The sequence below is a fragment of the Rattus norvegicus genome, chromosome 8 (genome assembly GCF_021556685.1).
Source record: "Rattus norvegicus strain SHRSP/BbbUtx chromosome 8, alternate assembly SHRSP_T2T, whole genome shotgun sequence".
In the NCBI taxonomy this organism is placed as follows: domain Eukaryota; kingdom Metazoa; phylum Chordata; class Mammalia; order Rodentia; family Muridae; genus Rattus; species Rattus norvegicus.
In genome coordinates this window covers 113,376,657-113,398,619 of record NC_141541.1, presented here as the reverse complement: position 1 = coordinate 113,398,619, position 21,963 = coordinate 113,376,657, and the positions used below count along the sequence as shown (strand labels likewise).

At 42.0% G+C, this 21,963-nt stretch overlaps 1 protein-coding gene across 2 annotated transcripts in view; it reads right to left on the bottom strand.

Moving 5' to 3' along the window:
• Window positions 1-21,963, bottom strand: part of Cpne4 (copine 4) — a 454,614-nt gene that overhangs the window by 24,893 nt on the left and 407,758 nt on the right. For both annotated transcript variants that reach the window (XM_087563156.1, NM_001436538.1), the window contains 4 exon segments: window positions 19,922-20,020; window positions 16,301-16,387; window positions 15,117-15,176; window positions 1,669-1,802 (listed from right to left, as the gene is read on the bottom strand). In XM_087563156.1, coding sequence (XP_087419282.1) covers window positions 1,669-1,802; window positions 15,117-15,176; window positions 16,301-16,387; window positions 19,922-20,020 — 380 coding nt within the window.

Here is a 21,963-nt window from a genome sequence, read left to right as displayed (position 1 = left end):
GCAAAGAGAAAAATCTTCTTTCTCCCATGCCCTTTATATAGGCTGCCACCAGAAGATGTGGGCCAAAATAAGGGTATATTTTTCCACCTCAAAAAATCCAGATTAAAAAGTCGGTCTTCCTACTTCAAATGACTTAAATTAAGAAGAGATCCCCTTACAGGTGTCCCTAGCAGTTTGGGTTCTAGTTGATTCCAGACATAGTTAGGTGACAACCAAGGATGGCCATCACAGATTTAAGTGACTTAAAATGATTATTGAAATATGCTTTAGGTATGCAGCAAGAGCCATTGGAGAGTTTTGTGAGTGTTTGTTGCTCATTGATTGCACAGGGTCTGGTGATCCCATTTCTAAGTGGTTCTACGCCACACTGGGGTATTTTGTTGACCTGACTCAATACGGAGATCTCAGCAGGCGGGAGACTGATTGGACCTTTCTTATAACCCAGGCTAGAAGTTTCCTGAGGGTATACCCTTTACTGTGCTTTGACAGGGACAGGTTTTTAGAGTGGTTGCTTCCAATAATGAACTCAGGAAGAACAGAGATCATGATATGTGCTCAAGTTTCTCTACAACTGGAGCACAGAGATGCTTTGTTTATTTTCTTGGATTAAAAGGTCAGCTGCTTACAGCTCATTACTAACTTAACTTGTTTCACAACCGCACCGGGGAGCCCTCTGAGAGGTCTACAATTATGTTTACATTGTTTCTATCTCAAAAAGCCTTAGGCAAACATCTGTGTTCCTTCCCTTTATCTGGTGACACTAAAGTGACAGCACAAATCCGGCTTACTGTAGTTTATGTTGGTCACTTCTCTGGAGAGATATTGAGTGGCCAAACCTAATCCATCTTGGGATTGGCCGCCATCCTAAAAGAAAATACAATGCTATGTGCAAAGGCCAATATTTATCATTAAGAAGAAAAAATAGTGATTGGATCTCAAGATCATCTCTGCATGCATGTGAGTATGCACACACAAACACACAGACACACCACCTACTTTCCTGACCACATAAATGTGTACCTGGGCAGACATATTGTTCTGTTAATGTTACCAGTAGCTTCTAAGATCAGTAAAACACAATGGTTTTGTACTCAGTGTGTAGAGCCTGAAAGATTGTGGTTCAAATATCATCTTGGTATGAGGCAGTACACAAATGACTTATATTTCCTATAGTTTTATTCTTTGAAAAGTGATGGCTATTATGTAAGATGCATAGAGGATCTACAGGATGAATACAGGAACATCCCATAAAACCAGGCATCTAAAACTCTGATGTGTACACCAGACATCCGAGAATCTCTTCAAGGTGTAAAATCCAATTTGACAGGTCAGGATGCTGCTGCCTCACGAACAAACTGAGGAGCAAGGACACCTTCACACTCAGTCCACACAATGGAACTTAGAATTTGCTGTCTATCGATGTCACCAACCTAATAAGAGCAGAAAGCTGAGGGAGAGACTTGTTTACTCACTGGAGCGAGTGTGGCACCAACTCAGTTTCTCTAGGTGCAGAGGATGAACTGTTTGGCACAAGGCTCTACCCTGTTCTTTCAAGAGCTTCTCCATGAGGAGGTGCTGGAATTGACTGCCACTCTTTGGTCATGAGTCAGCCAAGGGCCATGGGACCCCACTTCAGATAGAACACAGTTGATGTCTGAAGTCTCTTACCTGTCGTAGTCTTGGCAAATCTCTCCCACAGCCACCAAGGCCTTTAGGTACTCATTGGGCTGGTATGGGTGGATATAGTGCAGGGAGCAGCTGTTCCTGGGGTCTCCATTAGAGGCAGTGAAGTCTATAGCTACCTGCGGAGGGAAAACGTAAGAAGAAATGCACCCTTAGGAACCGCGACCAACCTGGATCCTATCATGGCCTCAGATAGAGAAAAATAAGCGTACATGGCATATTTGGCTGATAAGAAAAGTGAGAGAAGTTAGTTAGTTCCCTGAAAACTTAGTTACTAATTTGACCAAAGTCAGGTTTGCTGTCTTTCATAGCCTGTTTCTTCCTATCCGAATGGGACTTGAGATGGAAGTTCAGAAAGTTCAGTCACTATTGATCCATGTCACCATGTCACCAAGCTTCAAGGTTAAGGACAGGGCATCTGTCTCCAATTTCACAATCCACTAAGAAAAGGCTCGTGTGCTCCATGGGCAGAACAGCTCCAGCTATGAAGGATAGGCAAGAGCCCTAATGGGCAAATTCGGTGTGGAGAATCCTACTCCCAACAAAGCTGCTGTCTAATTCCTATGCAGTCAGCTGCAGAGTTATGTATTGGGTGGTTTTAACAAAACTTCCTCCAGGAGCAACACAGTAAAGCCTTCTTCCCATTTGTACGGGGACTCCTGTCTAACACAGAGCACACCTGGATAACTTGTCATTGCAACTGGGGACGAGAAAAGAGCAGCCTTTTTCTGGCTACCAAAGAGTCTTTCTCCTTCAGCTTTCTGAGATTATTCTAGCTCCCAACTCATTTTTAAAGATTTATATTTTAAGTTATCATAAAAGGCAATGAGTTTCTTCACTGACTTTCCAGACATAAACAGCGTCATATTTTATCTTAATTATTCTTCTTCCAGATTGTCCTTCCCTGTGCTTTGTGGCCCTTCCTAGCTGATTCCCATCCTTTCTACAGACAACCCCCTCTGTTTGCTTATCATGTTTATTCTATTGCCCTCTGTTTCCCCATCCCTTAACATTTCTTCTTCCTATCATGGTCCATTTTCTAGTTTCATAACATGCATGTGTACACACACACACACATACACACACACGCACACACACACACACACACAATTTTAAATCTACCCTTCATATGTAAGAGAAAACACAATTTTTGTCTTTCACCTTACATCTAGCTGGGGTTATGATTCAACTTTTCATTTTGGCTGAATAAAACTCCATTATGTATCCCACTTTTTTAATCCATTGATATGTTGAAGACATCTGACTCTATCGCCCAGTTATTGTAAATGGTACAACTATAAACACAGGGATGCAAAACATCTTTGGGATGTACATCTGGTGAAGTACTTAGGATCTTTTTTCTTTTCTTTTTTTTTTTTTTTTCGGAGCTGGGGACCGAACCCAGGGCCTTGCGCTTGCTAGGCAAGTGCTCTACCGCTGAGCTAAATCCCCAACCCCAGTACTTAGGATCTTTAAGCTAAGTACAGGATCATCTCATCTAAAAATAGAAAAATTTAGCTTCTTCCCTTTCTCAATTTATCTTATCTTATTGCTTTAGCTAAGGTTTTCGAACACTGTTATAAAAAAGAGTGGGCACCAGTCTTGTTCTACAATGGTCTCAGTTTTTCTTCATTTACTATAATGTTGGCTATAGGCTTGTTTTATAATAGCCTTCCTTATGTTGATTTATATTCTTTCTATTCCTAGTTTCTTGGGTATTTTTATCATGAAGAAATGTTGAGTTTGTCAGGGCTTTTGGTACTACTTGAATTAATTTGATTTCAATCCCTCAAAACTATTTATTCATTTGCTGATCATACATATAAAGCCAACATTGCCTTTCTGGGATAACACCAACTTGGTTATGTGCTCTTGAGTTCAATTTATAAGCATTCTATCGAGGATTTTAACAGAAACAGTCATCAGGGCAGTTATCTGTAGTTGATTTGTTGTGAGCACTTCCTGTTCGGTATCAGAGTGGTGCTGGGTTTTAGAATGAGTTTGGTTTTAGAATTGGAAGACCTTTGTCTTTCTGTTTCACAGAACCATTTGAGAAGCATTAGTATTGGCTTCTCTTTCAAAATTTGGTAGAATCTGGAAGTGGCTTCGCTTTGCTGAAAGATCTATTACTGCCTCCATCTGGTTATGGGTCTCCTAGAACCTGAGTTACAGGTGGCTGGGAGCCACCATGTAGGTGATAGGAATTAAACCTAGGTGTCTTGAAAGGACAGCTAGTGCTCTTAACCATTGAGCCATCTCGCTAGCCTCAAAAGAGAGGGCCAATCTTTTCATAGAGTCTATGTACTGTTCTTCATCAACTACTTCCTAACAACAAAAGATATCAATGAATACTTATAGCCACGGATGTTAAAATGAAAGGAAACTCCTCAGCTTTTCAGTAACACCACCATTGAAAGAATAGTCAACCTGGCAAAGATGTCTCAAAGACTGTTCAGCTTAGGGTGGAGAAGAATACAATGTGAAGTCATGGGGAAAGTGGAATATTCACATTGCATCATGTTTTCTTTGTGCTCGCACTATACTAGAATGTGCCCATGGGTTCCCCGACAGCACGAAAGCTCTATTTTCCTCATATAATCTTGGGAATTATGAGATGGGAATCATTGTGTTATATTTTGAAAATTCTATTATAACCAATGACTGGGATATTCTCCAGACTTTCAAAGAAGTGGGGGGGGGGCATCTAGAAGAAAAAAAAACCCCGCTATAATTAAAGAGAATGTTGGTAGAGCAAATATATGACTTCGTCTGAGGTTGTATTCCCCTCATCAATTAAAATGAAAAGAATAATCCAATTGTAATTTATTTACTTTTGCTTCTTTTCATGAAGCTACTCCCCTTCTTCTTTACCTCTTTTTTTTCTTTTTTTTTTTTTCAGAGCTGGGGACCGAACCCAGGGCCTTGCGTTTGCTAGGCAAGTGCTCTACCACTGAGCTAAATCCCCAACCCCTTCTTTACCTCTTTAAAGGACTTAGCCAAAAAATATTTTAGGAAGGATTCCATTCTATATTCAGAATACCTCTTCATTTTTGACAAGGCATATATACTGATAAAATTAAGGTACAAACTACAAAGACATGGTAAGGAAGATCATGGAAAGGAAACTTACCACTGCAAAGCATCCTGACTCTGAATAATCATGAACAGAGAGGAACAGCTTATGTTAAAACTTCTCTCCATGCAGACTATTCTATTGGCATTATTACCTTGTATAAAAATGTAAGGTAGAAATTGTTGTTCGTTTTTATTGATAACCATGATGACCAAAGGTATTGAAGGACACATGGTAGGGCTGGATTTAACTTTACATCTACATGCTTTCAACGATAAAGCTTCATTATTACACTGTAAGCATATAAGTCTCTGTTTGAAACACACCAGTAGATAGATGGATAAAGAAAATATGGTACATGTATACATGTATACAATGGAGTCTTTTCCAGACATAAAGAAGAATGAAATTACATTGCCTGCAGAAAAATGGATGGAACTGGAATCTGGTTCATCATGTAAACCAAAATAACTCAGACATAGAAAACATCATATTGCATGTTTTCTCTGGTCTGTTGATTCTAGATTTTTAGATGGCTAGATAGATTTACACACATTTATGATATAGAAATTGAAGTAAGGTTGTCTGATTCTGTGAAGGAAGAAGACTACTGAGGGAGGAGAAAGAGTCTGTCCAGTTTGTCCAGTGACTCTGTCAAAATATTCACATGTAGCATACGTATGAATAGAAAGGTCTTTATGGACCCCATCACTATGTACAATAAATATATGACAATAATAAAAAACCTAAAATCTCCAATCTCTAATATAACAGTTCCCATTGAAAAATGGAGGGGCCTGGCCAGGAGGTAGAGAGACTATGGAGGTATGGAGACTTTAAAGAGGTAGGAGGCAGGATATAGCTGTGACAATTCAGGGGATGTGGTCTTGAAGTAATTCATTCTCTGTGACTAGCCAGCTGTGGAGGGAGGGAAAGGACAAGCAAAATGTATGTGGCAGATGGGTAAGTGTGGGAAGAGGTTTTATGAAGGATGGATGGAGGTGACCCCAAAGGGACCCTAATGCCTCTATCTTTGGAGATGGGTTCATCCTGAAAGTGAGATCCAATCTTCACAAAGAAAGAGAAGGCAATGCATAAAGAAAGCTCCCTCTAATTGAGCACCGGGATGCAAGGCTGTGATACTTGGAACCTCCATGAATTCTGAGCAAGAGATAGGAAACACCCTGGGATCCACTCATGAGGCTCTGGTCAGACAATTCTGGTCAAAATATGTGCTAACAATTCTAAAAACCATGTTTCTAAGGGGAACATCCAAGAGGTGCACAGAGACTGTGTATATGCTGTTAACTCCAGCACTTGATGGGTGAGGGTTGTTGCAAGGCAAGGTCAGCCTGGGCTACAGGGCAGGAGATGGCATTTATCATACCATGCTAGACCATGGTAAGCTAACTAAATTTGGTTCAGAAACCCACCATTCTCAGCCACTTTCTCTCGAACAGATAAATTTTAGAGACGATTAACACCTGTGGTGGTTTGAATACACTTGGCTCAGGGAGTGGCACAGTAAGAGGTGTGACCTTGTTGAGTAGGTGTGGCCTTGTTGGAGGAAGTGTGTCACTGTGGGTGCTGGGAATTGAAACCATGTCCTCTGGTGCACTTGACTGCCCCATTAAATGTCATTTATAAGAGTCGTCCTAGTCATGGAGTCTCTTCATAGCAATAGAGACACTAAGACCACACCTTGCCTATACAGGTGGGTTTGGAAGGTAAATCAGAGCTGGGATGGCCAAGTATGATATCACTCTGTTTCTTTCTACTGAGAAAATCATTTTAAAACTATAGGGAACCTAGAGCTTGGTGTGATGATGTATTGGTATAATTTCTGGAATTGGAAGACTGAGGCAGAAGGATTGTGAGTACTACAGGCTAGCGTGAGGTATATGGTGAAACCTTGTCAAATCAAAACTAAAATCTACTCAACCAACCAACCAACCATCCCTTTAGGAAATCCCAGAGAGTACTAAGATGTATAGGTATTACCTGGATCATACTGGGAAAGGTCTATACTTTTTTTAAAAAAATGATGCTGGAGATTGAATCAAGGTCTCATGGCTGCTAAGCTACCCCCTTCTGTTCATGATACCCTTATCACAGTATTCCCCCCAACTGAAGGCATCCTATCTCTGCCTCCTGATATGTATAGACATTGGTAATCCATTCCACATCTTCATTACCCAACTGAAAACCCTAAAATGTCAAGAGCATTAAGTGACAGCAAACACATTCCCAGGAGCTTGGTACTGCACTAAGAGAAAAATCTAAAGAAGAGCAGGAGCTAAAGGGGCAGAAGCACCTGCTTGTTCTCCCTGGGATAGGATAGAAGCTCTAGGCATGCAGCTGCCAAGGCCTGGTGTCTCAGCTTGACTGTATCATCTAGATGGGTATCATGATGTGCTGAGAAGTAGGCATATACCACATCCGAATGAGCAGATACAGATTTTTTTGTTTAATTACAATACATTTAAAACTACTTGTAAACACTTAATGTAAACCCTAAGAGATCCTGTTAGACCATTTCTATGAATCCTTCAGCCTCAGGCTGGCTTGGGCAAGTCTCATCATCATCATCACCACTACCACCACCACCACCATCATCATCATCACCACCACCACCACCACCACCACCACCATCACCATCATCATCATCATCATTTTTAAATAAACTAGGGTGGAACAGAGATGGCAGTGAGAAGGGGATTGTGGCTAGATACATTCAGGGTGTGAACTCAATAGGATTTGGTGACATGCTTAATGTGGAATTGGATGTCCATTAGGAGAAGAAAGAAGCAGATTTCTTTGGGGCCAGAGGAGGGTAATCATCCTGCCAGGCAACAGAGCGATATGAAGGCCAGGCTTAGTGGGTTAAAGTTGGCCTACTTGGTTTTGGTGGCCTGCAGCCAGTCTTTGGGTTTCTTCATTTCCTATAGGATTAGATCCTGTATCTATCTATGTCCATCAGAGGGGCTGTCCCAGCTCAGGAGGTTCTGTGAAAGGCTTTAAGATAGTAGCTGGTGAGAGGTACATAAAGCAGTGACCTGGATTACCTACTATTTTCTGCAGTTGACATAAAGGTATTTTCTCATGTGCCTACACTGCAGTGGAAGGTCCTAAGCACATCGCAGCTATTTTTTCCTTCTTCCGTCAAGCAACAGTTTCTCAAGTATCCCTCCAGAAGTCGGAGATGAAATACCCACCTTCAGGAGGTGGCTTTCCACCAGGAGTTCTGTGCTCTTTAAAGTTAGCCATGATGGGAAGAGAATTCAGTGAAAGGTTAGACTTATTTTAGAAAGCAACAAGGATGTTTGGGGGCAGTGAACTATGGGATTAAGTTGAGAAACAAAAGAAAAAAAAATCGACTGAAAATGACAGTCCCTGGAGGTGGTTGCAGACACCCGGATTCCTAAGTGCCAGCAAGCTAGCAGAACCATCGAGTTTTCTTTTCCTGATGGGACACCTTTATGAAAACCTGGTCTTCTGGTGAGTACTCCAGGTTTCTCAGCAGGCAGCAGAGAGCAGGCTCCTGGGAAGAAACCAGGCATAAAAAGCTGGCCAGCCTCTCCCTGGATGTCTCTGATGTGTGGAGCTGCGTCCTGGAAAGGGCTAGCTGTGAAGAATGAATGTGTCTTTGACACTTACAGTTTTTATACCAAACAATCCTAACTGGCCATTAGGGGGACTCTGATGGACACAAACCACTGGGAAACAGAATCTAGAGAGTTGCTGGATCTGTTACCTGGAACCCCCATGCATACTGTCACATCCTGAGGCAGATACACAATTTGGACTCAGGTAATAAGCCTGAGAAGAGATGCGGACTTTAGACATTTCTTAAGTGATAAGCTAAAGTCTTATTCTCAGTTCTGTGAGGTGGTCATGAAATAAAAAATAAATTCCTATTTCTCTGAAACTGCTTGGTACATTTCCTGGCAATGGTAAAACTTTTGCCTCCTCAGCCCATTGTACCCTGGCTATGTGCAGGCAGGTCACTGTCCTATCTCAAAGCCCACTAGGTGTCTAAAATAGAGACTAGAAACTTAATCCAGGATATGTAGTAGCTATAAGGCATGCTAAATGTGCTAGAGCAAGAAAAGATTTCCTGGGAGAATCTTGAATAGATAACCCAGATTTTAGATTTGATGGTCAGGGTGAGAGAATCCATATTCAGCTTCATATATAATACCATGCTACTAAACACCATAAAATCAAAGGGAAGTGGAAAATATCACCTTTAAATTTTTACAACTACAAATTGTAAGAGTAGCCATTCAAAATATATTAATAAAAGCTACTGCTCAGGATTCTGTAGCTTAGAAAGTAATTTTATCTTGCTTGCTAGTTGTTTTATATAATATTTCCCCCAGCCATTTTGTGCTGCTGTATCAGAATACTGTAGACTGGGTCGTTTACAGATAGTAGAGATGGAACAGGTTCACAGTTGTAGAGTCTGGAGTACCCAAGCCTGCCTCTGTTGCCTGCTGAGAACACTGGAACAGTTGCTAAAAGACAGGCTCACTGCTGAAATCTCTCTAGGAGTATTCTGTTGCTACCTTTCATTGTGGAAGACAGAAGAAAATGTGTGTGAGAGAGAACACAGATGTACTCTCTTTTATCATTCATATAATATAATAACATTATATTATAATTCACCAAGAGAGTAAAGCCCTCATGACCTATAAACCTCCAGACAGACTCTATCTCTCACTTCCCAAATCTGTGGCTTTGGGGATTCAACACATGCTTCACGAAGACACATCCAAACCATAATATATGTATATGCATATATATTCATATACATTATATAAACCACACATAGAGACGTGCTATAGTGAAATCTATTACATAGTTCTACTCACAGAGTCATTCTGGTTTTCTTTATGCTCAGTGGTATCATAGACATGGCTCTATGTGATTTCCTTGCCCTTGAAATTATGATTTAAAATGGCTTCATCATAGTCCATTTAGATGAACTACTGTAATGTACACAGTCGTTTTACTGTTGGATATTTAAGCTGTAGAAGTTCCTACCTGTGAAAAATCTATGCTACAATGAACATTTCTATGCATCTATAAAAGTCATAACTTTCAAAGGAAGCCTTTAATTCTTCCACCATCTCCTTTCCAGACAACTTACAGCATCTGTCTCTTCCACTGTCTATAATTATATTTTGTCGATGAAGTTCTAGTATCTGGTTTTATTTTTAGCTGCAGAACCATGTGTCAAGCCATGTGCCTCTCTCTGTCAGCTGTTTCACCTCTATTCACCTCCTCCAAGACTAGAACACCATAGTTGATCTCAGTTCTTATGTCTCCAGATTCTCATGAGGTTTATATGAAGCTCATTCTGAGGGGGGCTCTGAATTTTCCATGGCTATGTGCAAAATCAAGTACACATTTTCTACTGGGATAATCTGGGGCATGTATCAGGTTCTCTGATGTCCTGGTGACCGAAAAGAAATCATTGACCAAGGCTCCTTTTAATATCCTCTGTCCTGTATTGTGATGCTGGGGACTGAACCCAGGGCTTTGCACATCCTAGGCAAATACTCAGCTCTGAGCCGTTCCTCAGCTCCATTGATCATCTTTTGTCTTGGTTCATCTGCTTATTGCCTGATTCTAGTCAAATGCCACCCATCTCGCCCTCAAACAGCCATCCTCCCTTTCTCTCTTGCCTTCCCTTTATTGTTATGTTCTTGAGTTCATACCTATGATTTTTTCTTTGTCTCCTGCTTACACAGTAACCCAGGGTCTCCCCTTATCTGCTGACACTGTTCTTTTGAAGACGACATATGCCTGCTCGTTACATCCCCCAGCCCATGTTTACTCATGCCCCTTCTTCTCTTTAGCACTCAGGATCGTTACCTTTCAGGTCTTGTAACTTTCTCCTCCTGATACCCTACTGGTCATCTGGCCATTTTTGAGATTCTGGACTTCCTTTGCCCATGAAGGTCTTCTACAACTCCTCATCATTGGGTATTTCTGTATTCTTCTCTTTCTGTATTATTCTCTTTCTCCTTCTCCTCCAGATTGATATACATTCAGTTCCGCCTGTTTCTTGGGACTGAAGCTTGCCTCTGTAGGTGCCATCCACTGGGATACTCAAACATACTTCTACCATCCCCTAAAGTGAATCCATCCTTTTGTTTATAGCCCTCTTGACTTACATTTCTCTATGAACAACACCATCAGTCTTTGCCAGACAGGCAGCGAGTCCAAGTCATCCTAGACTTGATTGCTTCCAAAATCTCTTCTTTGCATCGCAGGCCCAGGCTCATTGCTTTCCTTTCCACACAACCCCTTCTCTTGCTGCCACACTAGGTTCCCTTCTTGTCACCATGCACTAGGTCTGTTGGGCCTGTTGCCTCTGCTTTCACCTCATGCTCCAGCTTCCGTATCCCTTCACTAACATTCCTGGCTTCTGATAGATAGTTCTTGGTAAACACCTCAGATTCCCTCCTCTAAAGCACATGCCCTTTGCTTCCCGTCCTGTTCTTGGCCCATTTGAACACTCCGTTATGTACGACATTATCTCAATATTCAAGTCATCTTAACCTCTGACCCGAAGATACTTCTCAACACACCCTAAACAGACCTGCTATTCATATTAACACAAGTAAACTCCCAGCATTTATCATTTAAATTTATGCACATAAATAATAGCCCATGGGTATGTTTTTCAAACTAAATCCACAGAACCAAAATCCATCTATAACTGAATTTCCTAGATAGGGTTAAATAAAAGTATTTCAAGCAGTGTGGTGTTGGGAGCAGTCTCCCCAGCTTTAACCCCCTTAGTTTGAACCAGAATCCCCATGGAAGACACAGAAGCCTCTCTCCATCCCTGAATGCCATGTGGAATATTCAGTCTCTCTATGAGAGACTCAGAAGAGGTGACTGGGGAGTTTAATAAAGTGACAGACCACAAATGTTTGGAAAAATTATATGAAATTCATCACAGAGGGGTAGATAGAACTGTTTCTAGAACTCAGCAGGAAGAGTATGTGAAGGACAGGGCATGTGGTAGGAATGGTGACCTTCTATGGAGGAACAAGGTCACCGTAGTTCAAGCCTGGAAAGCAGAAATCTAGAAGAACAGGTGTTCTGCACTGGGTTTGCTGTTTGATCTCTGACTCCCATCAATGGACAGACCCAAGAAATAGCTCAAAGCAGGAAGATCTGGCTAGTGCGGATGTTTGGGGCTCAGGCAGGGATGGGGAAGGAAGAGTAGGCCTGTGGGATGAAGTGGAGAACATCTAGAACTTGGTGTCACCTCTGACCCCTGAACATCACTCTTTAGGACCCAAGTTTCTCACACCTAAAGCCACTTCTCTTGCTCAGCAGCCATGCACTGCATAATAAACCAGTGAGACTCTTGCCTCTGGGTGATGCCCAAGTCTAATTACTTTCCTCCTCCTTGTCTCTTCCCTGCCATCTCCATGTCAGGGAGACCTCCCCTGTCTCCTCTCTCTGCCACTCATTTTTATGCTGCAGTAAAGTTACTGGCTGGTACATAAGCACCAGTAGGCAGAATTATATCACATACTATTTTTTAATTAACTGTACTACAGCTTAAAATTTGCATAGCATTGTACTATTTAAGCAGCAAGAACTTCATAATGAGAAAGCTGGCTTCACTTTGTTAGCAAATGCCATCGGTGGCATGAGTGACTGGTGCCTTTTCTAGGACAGGGCATCCAGACCTCTTATTCTCCTTTGAGCATCTGACATGAGGTCTCCAGGAGGAAGGGCCATGTGATGGAACCCTCAGTGACCCCGCCCCTTCTCAGCATTATCTTACATTCTCCTTCCCATTTGTTGCTCCTGACTGAGATCCCCACTTTGGTACCTCACAGGTTTATTATCAGTTGGAACTGGAGGAGAGGAAGGTGAGAAAGGAGTACAGAGGGAGCTAGGACTTTGGGTGCTGTTGGTGACAAATAGTGAGGTAGCCTCTACCCAGCTGGGGAGGGTTAAGAAGAGAAAACTGAGAAAAGCAGAGCAGGAAAGGCAATCAAAGTCAAGCGGCTACAGGCCTATCCAAGACTATATACCCTGTGAGCCAACCCGTGGAAGGTCACACAATCAGAAAAACTGAGTAGCACAAATTGACTTTTATGGGGAATTGCAGGGGGACACTCAAAGTTGAATGGGAAGAGAAATGGGTTGAATCTGGAGGGAACTGAAGAAAGGGAGTATATATAATCAAAGCACACTGTATGAAATTCTCAAACAACTAACAAAATCAGCCAGGATGTGGTCTGGAATGCTGTGGGATGGCTGATGTCCTTCAGCACAGACCCAAGGGCAAAGCAAGCCTGTGTAGGTTAAATAAGGAGTTGGTCAAGAGCCTAGGATCTATAGAATCTAAAACAAACTGAAATCAATAGAGCTTTCCTGGGAAAACCTATAAATAGCTTCTTGACATCACTCCTTTGCCTGATATCTTGGGAAACTATTTCAGTAGTTCTCTTTGGAAAACTTCTTGCTTCACTGTTGCCCTGTAGATAGACCTGGATCAGCAATAAGTGTGCCATACAGGTAGTGTTGGATGGGTGTGCCCACAGGATGTGTTCTGGTTGCCTTCTTTATGTACCAGTGTGTATACAGGAGGGCAGGTGACTCCATTGCTATAGAATCGTCAATGTTAAAGTAGTGATGGGCTCCTGTAAGTATTCAAAAGTAATTGAGCATTGCTGAGTTTAGGTGGAACATAGGTTGACTTTTCTGACACTAGAACAGAAGCAAATTATCTTAGTGTTCTACAGCTATGAAGAGACATCATAAGGCAACTCTTACAAAGGAAAATATTTGGTTGGGGCTGGCTTACAAGCCATTAGTATCATGATGGGAAACATGGCAACAAGCAGCAGACATGATACTTGAGAATGAGCCAAGATTTCTACATCTGGATCAGCAGACATAAGGAAGAGAGAGAACTCTGGGCCTGGCTTGAACTTCTGAAACCTCAAAGCCCATCCCTAGTGACACACCTGCACTAACAAGCCACACGTACTTCAACCAGGACTCATGTCCTAATCTTTTCTAATAATGCCACTTCCTATGAGACTATGAGGGCGATTTTCATTCAAATCACCATACAAGTCTTTTGCTAAGGAGGCACTGGACCATTAAATGTCCATTTATCTTGATTTCCTTTTCTAGTTCTGAGACCAGCATTACCCCCGGTCCTGAGAACATATGGATTTTGTCAATTGTGTTGGACTAAAACATATATAAAATTTAAACTCATTTTCCACGTTTTCCTCACATGGCTGATTTGGTAAAGAACTAAAGAGAGCTGAGCTTCCCAAGTACAATTCTGTAAGATAAGAGGTAAGCATTGTACAAATTCCATCTCTTCTGTATTGTAATCCATAGTTCTTTCTTGTGTTTTTAGTGTCATACCACCTATATTTTGTTATCTGGGTATGTTCTTTCTGAAAGATATATATGCCTATATCTCAGAACATTTTGAATACTGACTGAGTGAACACAAGTTTCCCAGGGAGGATGGATCCAATTGTGTGTGTGTGTGTGTGTGTGTGTGTGTGTGTGTATGTGTGTGTGTGTGTGTATGCATGTGTGTGCACATGTGTATTCCATGGCAATCATGTAGAAGTTAGAGGCCCACTTGTCTGAATCAGTTTAATCTTTCCACAGTGTGACTCCTTGGGATCAAATTCTAGACATCAGCCTTGGTGGCAAGTTCCTTTACTTTACCAAGTCATTTCAGTTTCCTTCATTGGCACTTTTTAAAAAAGTCCAAATCCCACAAGGCTGAGGTGTTGAGAGTTGAGATGATCCTCTGCTCACCTGCTGAGACTAGATACCCACTCTCTCTCAACCTGATTTCATACAGTCCTCCAGTCTTTGAGATTCCATCCTCATTGCCTGAGAAAGCATCTAGATAGCTTTCTCTTGATATTGATCATTAGATATGACATTGATGCCTATGTCCTGGTTCCATGGCCACAACAAAGGCATCTGTCCGAGCTCAGTGGAGTAGAGCAGTGTGGCTCACTTCCTTTTCATTCTTCTTGCCCAGCCATGGGGTTTGGAAATCTATAGCCTGCTTTGTACTTCATGCCCCATGTAGTTACTTTAAAAAGGGGGTTAGGAGGGCTTTCTATACCCCTGGAGGCTGAGGAGGCAAGGAACACACTCACCAGAAGAAGTTGGAATATGGTCTCATTTAAGAAACAGGGCCCCACATCATACTTCAGCAATGGTACTTAAAAGCTTGTTCAAGATTCTTAAGATCTCTTGTGTCTGCATGTCCACAAACCCAACACCATTCCTACCCCTCGTTGCCCAAAAGAGGATAAACACAGAAACAGCTTACTGTAAACTGGATTTGACAGCCACCCATGATGTAGTCCAAGAAGGAATGCATCTTGTGGATCTGCATTGGAGAGGGTCTGGATTAATAATGATGTTTTCTGCTTTACCTGCATACTGAAGGCCTACACTTAACAGATAGGCTGCTAAGCCAAGGCAAAGGGCAGGAAGAAACCTGTGATGAGTCTTCAATGTCAGTACAGATGGGCCCAAGACATCGGCAGATTCTCATCTCTTCCTCTGCTTTATTTGAGTCTATGTGTTGCTTTAATTGACATCTTCCCTTGGGACAAGACCCAAACCATATTTTCTTTTTTTTTTTTTAATTAACTTGAGTATTTCTTATATACATTTCGAGTGTTATTCCCTTTCCCGGTTTCCGGGCAAACATCCCCCTCCCCCCTCCCCTTCCTTATGGGTGTTCCCCTCCCAACCCTCCCCCCATTGCCGCCCTCCCCCCATAGACTAGTTCACTGGGGGTTCAGTCTTAGCAGGACCCAGGGCTTCCCCTTCCACTGGTGCTCTTACTAGGATATTCATTGCTACCTATGGGGTCAGAGTCCAGGGTCAGTCCATGTATAGTCTTTAGGTAGTGGCTTAGTCCCTGGAAGCTCTGGTTGCTTGGCATTGTTGTACTTTTGGGGTCTCGAGCCCCTTCAAGCTCTTCCAGTTCTTTCTCTGATTCCTTCAACAGGGGACCTATTCTCAGTTCAGTGGTTTGCTGCTGGCATTCGCCTCTGTATTTGCTGTATTCTGGCTGTGTCTCTCAGGAGCGATCTACATCCGGCTCCTGTCGGTCTGCACTTCCCAAACCATATTTTCAAGAGTCATTATTGCTCTAGAATAAGGAATATCTCATACTTAGCCACTTCTCCCACACCACTTAAGTATCTTTTTCTAGATCTGCCTTGTGCACAGAAGAGCCTGATCTATGACCTCTACTTCCTGTCCTTTGGGGTAAGATTATCCCTGGGAAAGGGAAGGTGACATTGGACTGTCACAGCTTTTAGGCCACTCATGATTATATTTGAATTCCTTTGTCCAGTGCTATGTAGATTTTATGATTTTTTTTCCTTTGATAAGGTTACTCCCTTGTGGAAACCATTCCACTTTGATCACATGACTTGAACTCCTCCCACATGGCAAGTCTAGCATTACGCTCCTGGCAGAGAGGAGAATCACACATACCTTGCACTGATTCAGAATCACCATTCCTGAATTCTTGTAATTCTTCTTCTTGGCCTTGTACTTGGGGTTGATGCATTCCCACTGTACCTACACAAGAGAGTCAAACATGAGCATCTTTAAAAGGAAGTCAAGTCTTTGAAATAGGCCAAGCTCCTGGATGCTTCTGGGGACACACATGAAACTGAATGGCTGGAAAATGAGAATGACAAGAGGAAGTGATTGGCAGAGACAATGGACTGCCTTGTGCATATTCTCATGCCTTCACTTCCCAACATTTTGTCCTTTGACTGGCTGCTTAACTCCTCCATGCCTTGGATTTCTCATCTCTAAAGCTTAAGATTCTTTGGCTCTGAGCCCTTCCCTTGGCTTTCATTCCAGAGGACACCCTTTGAAGGACAGAATAAAAACCTTGGAAAACATTGAGAACTGCTGGATTAACTGGTAGCTATCTAGAACAATTTTCTTCTCTTCTAGATTACAGACAATTTCATGAGCTAGAAGCTACTGTGAGTCAAAAAAATCAATGGTCTCTGTACATTTCTGTTCCTAATCCTGAAGGAGCTGGAACCTCCGGCTTCCATTTGGGAGACAAAAGTTTATTCCTGACAGTCAGAAATGCCCGAAGAAGCAGCTTTGGAGGCAGATGTGAGCAGGAAAGACTGACACAATGGCCTCCGATGACTTCAGTGTTGATGTATTAGTCATGTGACTTGTTTTGGCCAATAGTTCATAAAACATGTGGTGAGAACAGAAGCTGGGGAAAACCAGTGTTCTGAAGTTGCACTTTCCTGCCTTTAAGTTTTATTTTATCAGCTTGTAAAAAATTATACATCAGAGGATAAAACCACCACCGCCACCACTATGATTACCATTATCACCATCACCATCACCACCATCATCACCATTCCTACCATCACTACCAACAATAAAGCATGCATGGAGAGATGTACTAGTCATCACTGCTGCTGAGGCACAGAGTGTGAGAGTTCCATTGTGACATAATGGACAGACCCATTTGTGACCCATACAAAATTGACAACCAAGAAATTGTCAAGTAATGATGGTTGTTTTGGGACAGAAAGTTAGTGGGTAACTCATTACTCAGCAACAGATAAGAGAAGTGTCTCACTACCCAGGAGGCTCCATCAGCGACTCTGAACCACTTCTCTGGTCACTCTAAGACTCACACATCAGAACCACTCCAGGTCCTGGTCTTGCATCCACAATGACTCCTTCCAGGAGGATCTTAGAGAGGGTCCCCCTATTTGGTCTTGTAAAAAATTTCCCCTGATCATCTCAGACTAAAGCTAGTTACGGGGATAGTCAGGAATTAATGATTAGTTAGGAAATCATATTCTGTCAGCATCATGACCCAGGCAGGGAAAGGGAGTTTGAATGATGGGTTTCCTCTTTTTCCCTCTGATATGGTATACTGGGGTTTTCAGGTTCAAGGTTCCCATCTTCTCATCTATCAGATTAACCTGCCTCTTCCTTCTCTCTCTTTAAATGATATTACACAGTAGCCAAAGCATTCTCTGAATAGACATGTGTGCATATGTACATGTGTGTGCTTGTACACAGGCACACATGTACATGCATGTGCAGGCCATAGATACACCTCAGGTATTGGTCCCCAGGAGCTATCCACCTTGTTTTTTGAGAGCAGATCATTCACTGACCTGGAGCTTTCTAGGTTGGACAGGCTACCAAGTCTGTAAGCCCCAGCTATGCTCTCATCTTTTCTCCCTAGTGCAGAAGCATGCCACCATGCCTGACTTTTTAACATGGGCTCTGTTGATCAAACCCAGGTCTTTATGCTTATACAGCAATCCCTTTACAACTGAGTCACATTGCCCCATGCTGCTAAACAATCTTTTAGCAAATTTGAACCAGTTTCCAGCATCACACAATGAAGCTGTCTACAATGGTTGGGACAGCCTCTGTCTTTTTCATCCAATACAACAGCCACCAGCTGTTGAGCACTTGGAATGTGGCCGATTTTACTGCTAGGTAGATCTAATTGTGTTTCTTGATTTAATTTAATTAATCAAAATATAGTCACATGTGGCTGGTGGCCACCATATTATTGTAGAACATAGTTTATGTCCTCAGAACATTTGGAGGATTATATTAGAGTCAGTTCTTCCTGCTTTGTCTTTTATTACTTCCCATGCAAGGTTACCCCACACTCTCTGCACCCGATATACTGGTCCCTTTCCAAGTACTCTGGCACACCAAGCTCTTTCCTGCATTAGTACCTAAGAATTCTCTCTCTGTTTGAAATGTTTTTCCCTTACTCATTTCCATCCTTTATCCTTGGCTTTTTCTCATCCTTAAAGGGTCTGAAGTTAAATGTGTCCATTTCAGCTAATAACTTGTAACCCACTCCATAATTAGAGGGTTTCTATTCTATATTTTAGAAACTTACATTTACTTATGTGAGTACATGTATGCATGCCTGTGTGTGCATAAGTGAATGCATTTGTGAGTACTTGTGTGTGTGGTATGTGCATATATGTGCATGTGTATGCATGTGTGTGTATGCATGTGTGTGTGTGTGTGTGTGTGTGTGTGCCATGCATATGTGTGGAAGTAAGGGGACAACTTATAGGAGTTGTTTTTCTCTTTCTACGTTTTTGGATCTCAGGGATCAAACTCAGTTCACCAGGCTTGGCAGCGAGCACCTTTATCAGAGGGGCCATTTTTGCAGTCCCATCTTTCCCTTTGAAATAACATTTGTCACAAGTTGTAATTGCCTCTTAATTTTTTGTTTACTTCATCCATGTTTAGATCTTACTTTGACTCCCATCAGTCTGCTAGCTTTAGGAAAACAGGGGCAATGCTGGCAGGATTGGTCGTTGCGTATCTAGAGTCAGACACACTGGATATTGTAAAATCACTGAAGAAGAGAATTGTTTCCACCAAATAAATGTGTCAGCACAGGGGCTCGAAGTGGAACTAAATTTTACTAGCATCTCACAGACACAGAAAGTACAGTGGCCTACACTTCATGGCCTCAATGGGAATTACAGATTTATCTCTGTTTATCCGGAAGCATCTAGCCTTGGTGGTCTTCAATTATGATAGATGTTATAATCTTACTTTTAATGGCCTCTTGGGAACCTAAAGATGCAATGTTTCCCATATTTATTGATTTGCCTATTTCTGTTTATAGAGGAGGCAAGTACAACTTTATGATCCACTTTAGAATTGCACAGGGTGATATTGGTAAGCTGACATTGACTTATTAGCTTGACAGGGCCTGGATCTGTACATTTTATGGAGCAGCAGTTTCTCTAGCTGTGTTTCTTATCATCCAAGGAGTGATGGCTTATATTTAGAGTTGACTTTAATTGTGGTCCTTGGGAAAGTAATGCCACTTTTCCAAGATTGCATAACTAAAGGAAAGTAGTCCTTTACTCATTGAACTACTCTGGTTTCCCCATGGAGAAATTGCTATTTTAGGGTCACAGAATGGTTTGTGGTTGAGAATGCTCTAGAATCGAATCCCGCCATCCTCCCTTTTCATCGGACTCATTCATATATGGAAGATTTGCTGTTAGCATTTCCATTTTTAGCTAAAGGTGCATCCTAGACAATGCCTTGGGCAATACCACCTACCTGTTTCCCTTCCATGGCGCCTCTCATCTCCTTGAAGGTAGAGGTGAATTCTCCAATAAAGTCGTGCTTGCCATTGGAGTCCCAGTCCCACACTATGCACTGCAAGACAAAAGGATGACTGTTTTCCCCCAAGGCTCTTATCCTAGCAACTTCAGGCAGTGAAAGAGTATGTGAAAGATGCTCAGTCCGAAACAAAAGCTCCATGTGATGATGCAATATCCCTTTGGTGTCCAGAGCATTTTCCTTGGCTGTGTTGGCCACAACCTCCAGACAGCCTTGTGACACATCAGTTACTGTGACAACTTATCCGTGTTCTCAGAAGAAACCAGTAAGTCCCAGAGGAGAAGGGGATGACTCTCTAGAAGAGCTATCTAGTGAATGACAGCCTGAGTCATGAACGCAGTTGACCTGCTGCAATTCAAATGCCTTTTTCTCCCCAGTCCTGAGAAAAAAGATTCACAGACAGTCTCTGGTTTACAGCTGGGGAAGATGTCTGAGTTCAAAAGTTTGTAGTTTCCAGAACAGTAGCCTGTTAGTGACTTTGACTGAGTGATACTGTTCTTGTGTTTTTTCTATTTTCTTGATGATAAAAGTACAAAGCCAACAAAAGAAAATGAAAAGGTTAAAAAGTGAAAGCTTTCACGGTACCTGCAGGAGAAGGGATGGATGACGGTGAACAATATCGCACATCCATCACTCAGCTGTGGCTGTCTGTGTCTAAACAGAGAGATTCATCCACTACTGTGAAGGTGAGATTCTGGGTGTCCTGGCAACAATTCCTACACTGACTAGATTAAATCAGCAGCAAGCCCTCTCTTTGACTGACTACATAATCAAGTGGAGAAGAACGTTCTGATTTATCTTTTCTAGAGTGAATGTTAGACTGTAGTCTTTAAAAATAGCTCCATGTTTACATTTTAAGCCAATTGAGCACCACAAAGGTCAGGAGAACAAGAAAGACTTATACTTGGAGGTCCCTTCTAGAAAAGGAGTGTCCTAAAGGTATTTCTCAGGCTTCAAATTCCTACTCCCCAGTCAGTCCAAGAAGCTCAATTGCAGACCTGTTTCTGGATCAGGTAGGGCTCCCTACACATGTACAACAAAATGTGTCCCACCCTCAGATATATCCTTATTCATTTAATTTTTGTTGCAATAAATTGCACCTACATCCATACAGTCACTACAAACTGGAAATGGGCACCATTCTCAATATTTGACAGATCATCTGCATGCTATCTGCTTTGCATTGCTCAACTCTAGTCTTTCTCCCCCTCCCCTCCCCTTCTCTCCCCTCCATTTCTCTTCTCTTCTCTTCTCTTCTCTTCTCTTCTCTTCTCTTCTCTTCTCTTCTCTTCTCTTCTCTTCTCTTCTCTTCTCTTCTCTTCTCTATTCCTTTGTAAGCAGTAACTAAAATAGCCACCCACCTGGCCTTCTGGCCTCCCTTGTATTTCTCTACCTTCATGATCCACTAATTATACTAATTAGTTGCTTTGAATAAAAGTGATTATTACTAGGTCTTCTGAGATCTTTCACAATCTGATCACCATCAGTCACCCTAAATTTACACCTTATAATCCATGCCTACAATATTTTAGACACATTTTCTTTAATAATAAAAAGTGAGGTGGGTGGGTTTGTAAAACACTTGTTTTGCTAAGACTTATTTTTCTGTTTGAGGCCTCTTGAAAAAAAACTAATTTCTCAGCTTTTCTCACCATAAGCACGGAGGATTTGTTAGCTAATCCCTTTGCTTAGAAAACAATAATAATATTTTCTGTGAAGAAAGAATGCATTAGCACGGGTCAGAATGGAAGAGGTGAGGACAAAGGGACGTGATTTACTGGAACAAGGAAAACCCTACTTGATAACCAGAGACCCAGGGGTGAGGGCAGAACAATTCAGTTTCCATCAGAAGGCTGAGGGTGAACTACTATACACTGGCTCTTGAATGTTCTTCAGAGACCCATGCATTGAAGATTCAAGCTTGGCTTCCACCCTGCGTCACTATTAGAACATGGTGGGGCTTTCAGGAGATGAGGGGC